Source organism: Plectropomus leopardus, unplaced genomic scaffold (assembly GCF_008729295.1).
Source record: "Plectropomus leopardus isolate mb unplaced genomic scaffold, YSFRI_Pleo_2.0 unplaced_scaffold24129, whole genome shotgun sequence".
NCBI classification, from domain to species: Eukaryota; Metazoa; Chordata; class Actinopteri; order Perciformes; family Serranidae; genus Plectropomus; species Plectropomus leopardus.
In genome coordinates, this window is record NW_024626190.1 from 1 (window position 1) to 5,030 (window position 5,030).

Consider the following 5,030-nt stretch of genomic DNA (forward strand, 5'->3'; position numbering starts at 1 on the left):
ATAATATAATAATTAAATATTTGAAATTATGTTATAGAATTATTTTCATATTTTAAGCACTTTTTCAATAGTTCAACTATTTGTATTGCTTTTTAGTGTTTTATTTTGTGTCATTTTGTTGTTTTTCTTCTTTTTTTTTAAAAAAATTCAGGTATTTTTCTTGTACTTTATACTTTTGCTAATTTTTGGGTCATTTCTTTTTTTGTTGCTCACTGCCTTCATTGCCCAGATTTCAAAGGGTTAACTTTCTGTAATTAATCCAGCGTTGCATGCAGTTTATTTCTTTTCCGTCGTGTCTGCAGCCTTCTGTAGGAACTCCGTGGACGGGCAGTGGTACAGTTACGATGACAGCAGCGCGGAGCCGGTGCCGGAGGCGGAGGTGTGCACACGTGGCGCCTACATCCTCTTCTACCAGAGAAGAAACACCATCCCTCCCTGGTCTGCCAGCTCCTCCGTCACCGGTTAGTCCTTTCAAATCCGCCGTCACGGCTAATTACTATATCGAGAACAATCAGGTGGAATCCGCTTCACATCCTTTTGAGAAATCACAGAAATAATGGACGGGATGTGGGAGTATCATTTTCACATCCAACACACTCATTATTTATAGTCTGGACTGTTATTTTTCACTCTGTAATTTCAGCCGCCAAATTGTTTGACATATTGGTTTGAATTTTCAGTATGATCCTAATTTCTGTTGTTAGCCAGGAAACGCGGGCGGCTCTCGGCGGTAGCAGAGGAAAGCGGATCTGCCGCCGGCAGGTCACAGAGTTATCCGTCTTTATGGATTCGGCATAATGAGTGGAGGGTGGAAACACCGATGATCACGTTGATCATTTTTGCAGTCTGGATGAGACGGTTGTGGAGAGAACAGCTGTGTGAAGCCCTCTGTCTCTGTGTTTATGACTTTCGGGATAAAGTGATGACAGAAAACTCTGTCGCCTCTTGCAGGTTCGACCAGCTCGTCCGCCTCTGACCACTGGCTTGTCCGGCTGGCGGGGGACAGTAAGAGGGGCAGCGTGGTGTCAGGGGGACCCATCCCTGGACCTCTGGGGCCCGTACAGGCCCCTGAGTCTCCCGAGCTGCCAGTGTTCAAAGAGGAACCCCCCAAAACAGCAGAAACAAGTAGGTCTCTCTGTAACTTTTAGAGCATATTTTAATTCTCTTAACACTGCAGTATTCACGCGACCTTTTTTATGTTGCTTTTTTGTGTTTTGTCCTTTTGTCCGCATGCGAACTGTTTTCAGTCACTAAAAACTTCATTATTCAGAAACTGTGTTCCCAGTAGGAGGGTTTCCATTAACTCTCAAATTGCACAATTTGAAATTGTGAACATAAAATAAACCTAATGGAACCACATATTTAAAAAAAACAAAAAAAACAAACACAAACTCCCATTTATCACAAAAAAAAACAGTTTTTACCTTGCATGAGGTGGAATTTAAGGCGATTCAAAAAAGCCATGTTTCTCAAAACTGCAATGGAGACACTTTTTAGTCTTTTCTAGGTCACATGATGCTCTGTGCTTGTCAGTAGGAACTGGATTTAAGGACATCTCTAGGATTTTAGGATGTTTCTAGGATTTCAGCACATTTCTAGTATTTTTGGATGTTTCCAGGATTTAAGGACGTTTTTTAGGATTTTTGCACATCTCTTGAATTTTAGGACATATTTGGGATTTTGGGGATGTTTCAGGAATTTAAGGACATTTCTCAGATTTTAGGACATTTCTAGGATTTAGAATCTAGTTTAAGCGTATTTCTAGAAATGTTTGCAGATTTCAAGGATTTAGGGACGTTTCTGAGGTTTACAACGTTTCTAGGAATTTAGGACATTTCTAGGATTTTAGCACACTGTAGGATTTGGGGACATTTCTAGGATTTTAGGGCATTTTCAGGATTTTTGAATGATATGTACTGCACAGTTTGCATTAGAGATTGTAAACAGATGTGTTGTAATTTTGCCAAATGTGGTATTCGTTTACTTTAGTTCATGAAGAACGTCTGCCATTTTTGGGTTCTCCGTATGGATGCATGTGAGAAAAACTGCTTTCCTCTTCAATTCACCAATTTCATTTACTTCCTTTAACGTTTTTTTAAAAGGGGGACGGCATATTAATGAGCATCAGGGTGAAATACAAATGTAAATATGCCGCAGTAAGCAGGACTGCTACTTTACATCGTTAGTCCCTCGGCAGGTAAGAGAGAGTAGAAATATCAGGACAGAAAGAAAAGGACACTTCATACAGAGGACAAAGGAGGAAACAACCCTGTGTACATGTGGACAAGGTCTCCGCATTGTTTTGAAAAAGCACGAGTGTTTTTATATTTCTTTCAGTCCTGGATGATTTTTCGGTGCCTTTAGTTCCAGATGGCTCGTCAGGTGGAGTTTAATATTACTGCAGACGCTCGGTGGCATTTTCAGGATTTTGTTGACGTTTTCTTTCTCTTCTAGATGGATTCGAAGCAAAGCCGTTTGTCCGCGGGAGCCAAGGCCGGAGCGTGAGCATGAGGTCACCAACGAAGCCCAAGGAGACTCTGAGCAAAGTTCTGCCTCTGCGGTGGTCGTTTGGCTCCAAAGACCGCATCAGACACCCGGCCCAGACCCAGCCTGGAGAGCTGGTGGAGTACCTGGAGTCCGGGCGCCGCCCACGATGTACCAAAGACCCGATCATAACGCTGGTGGCCACGCCGCCGCAGAGGAGCGCCCAGGGAAGAGCCTTGGAGGGCGGACAGGACTGCAGCTCGCCGAGCGGCAGCAGTCTGAGCTACACGGACAGACCCGCCTCCGACACCTGTTACTCCCCCAAAATACCAGAGGGGCAGAGCAGAGGCGGTCTGGAGAGGAGTTTGAATCAGGGAGTCGCCAACGGCAGCAAAGCCAGGGATGATGGATCTCTGAGAGGTCAGAGGTCATCGAAGAGAGCGAGGCAGGACCACAGCAGGACCCAGGACTTCCCGCTGCAGAGAGGGGCCTTTCTCCTGGACCATATCAGCCACAGTGCACCTCCCAGCAGAGACTCCACGCTGAGGAGGACCAAGGTCCAGACAGGGGCGACCTCCAGGATGCAGAAGGACTTGTTACAGATGTCCATGCATCCCGAGGACAGGAGGGGACAGAGGGGACACGAGGGTCGCAGCCACGAGAGCCTCCTGTCTTTTTTCAAACCTGGTTTCATGAAGAAAGAAATTCCCGGGTCACCAATCAAGGGGCCGGACCGGCGTCTGAACGGACAGCTGGGAAGGCTTGCAAACTGTAATTTAGCCAAACTGTCCCTCTCCAACGGGACGCTGACCACAGAGGACAGGAAGGTCATCCCGAGCTGTGACGCCCATAACTGCAAACTGGTGAACGGGAAGGCCGGGATTCAGGACCCTGTGGACATTAAGCGCGCTCACAGCTCCAGCAACATCCAGAACAGGCTGGATTTGACGTTTCGCAGGTGCGCCTCGCTGCAGAGGAACGGAGAGATAATGGCTCCTCCGGGCCACCGAATCCTGCTGTCGGACAAGCCGAGCTACGCCACCCTGCAGAGGACACGATACAGTACCACCTCCCTGGGTAGGACCCGTCCCCGAGTCTGTCTCTGAGCTAGGTTACTCTGCTTCGTTTCTAGGACTCTAGGACGTTTCTAGGATTTTAGGACTTTTCTAGGATTTTAGACCATTTCTATGATTTTGGGAAGTTTCCAGGATTTTAGGATATTTCTTAGATTTTAGGACATTTCTAGGATTTTAGGACATTGGTTTAGCTAGGACCTCTGTGGGGGACAGGGGGGCTCTTCCATTTTTTTTAGAAACAAGCTCTGTTTTCATGCTGTTTTATGCACTCTGGCACCTTATGTACACTAAAAGTACAAAAACAATACCCAGTGTGAATCACTTCATTTTAATTGTGAATTAAAATAATCACAAAATGGTTGGGGTGCCACTTATCGGGGGCCAGATTTGGCTTGAATAGGAACTATTATTTTGCATGAATAGGAACTGATGACTGCACAAGTAGAGCACATCAGTTGTGTGTTAAAGTCTGGTAAACAAAGAAACATTATGATATAAACAGGATTTGATTAGGAAGCTGCCCTGCTGCTGTAATACGTGAAATCTGCAGCTGACAGTGAGGCATCAGTTCAGTGTAAAATCCACTGGACTACCAAAGAAATAAGAGACAAGCTCAGATCACAACGCTCACACAGGGAGCGTGACGTCAATCTCCACCCAGAACGCCATTATTGCACTATATCCCTACAAAGCAAGTCGTGATTTGCTGCTATATTATTGCTCTGAATGCCGTATCAAGCTCTTTTATTACCTCAGTGAATGGCTGCACGTGACTGATTGCTTTGTGTTTCCTTTAAAGTGCCTCTGTGACAGCCGCCAATGCCTGTTGAACACAAGAACCTCTCTACTGATTTCTACGCTCGGCACCTGGAGGCTCCCGGCAGGAGACGTCACTGGAAACAAAGTCTATCTTCTCACTCCCCTTCATAGTACTGTTATAAGTTCTTACCTGTGTGTGTCTTAAACGAAATCTATGCAGAGCTGAATTTACCGAGGAGAAATACTGCTGTAATGTGATATTCTTTTTTATTTTACAGAGCAGTCTACTGTTAATTCATGGTTTTAGTTTTGAGTTTAAGATCAATATTTGAAAAGCGGAAGGTGATTTGGTGAATTTGCATGTTTTTGCCCATTATACGTTCATCATATGGGCTCAAACATGTAAACTTGTTAAACACTGCAGAGCGTACTAACACCTGCACTGTAAATTGGCTGCTATAACACATACATCATTTGCTTCGGCATTTACCATCATTTTGTGTGAAATTAGCGATCTGCTTTCCATATTTTGCAACATAACCAGAGCTAACGTGCTCATTGCTAATGTAGCGGCAATAACACTGCACCAAATTGGCAAAAATATATTATTTTTTGTCTGTTTCAGATTTAATTTAATTGACAGAACAAATCTACAACTTGTAACCATAGACTGTAAATAAAGATGGATGACACGCCCCCACTTACCCCCGC

General features: G+C 44.7%; 1 protein-coding gene across 1 annotated transcript; it reads left to right on the forward strand.

Annotated features, from left to right (window-relative positions):
- Positions 1–302: 302 nt before the first annotated feature.
- On the forward strand, positions 303–4,776 carry LOC121966354 (ubiquitin carboxyl-terminal hydrolase 43-like; the record flags this gene model as incomplete). The annotated part of the gene is made up of 4 exons (XM_042516458.1): positions 303–461; positions 952–1,125; positions 2,455–3,561; positions 4,360–4,776. Coding segments are annotated over 4 exons (1,451 nt in total), but the record flags the coding sequence as incomplete, so codon positions are not given.
- Between the last annotated feature and the right edge of the window lie 254 nt (positions 4,777–5,030).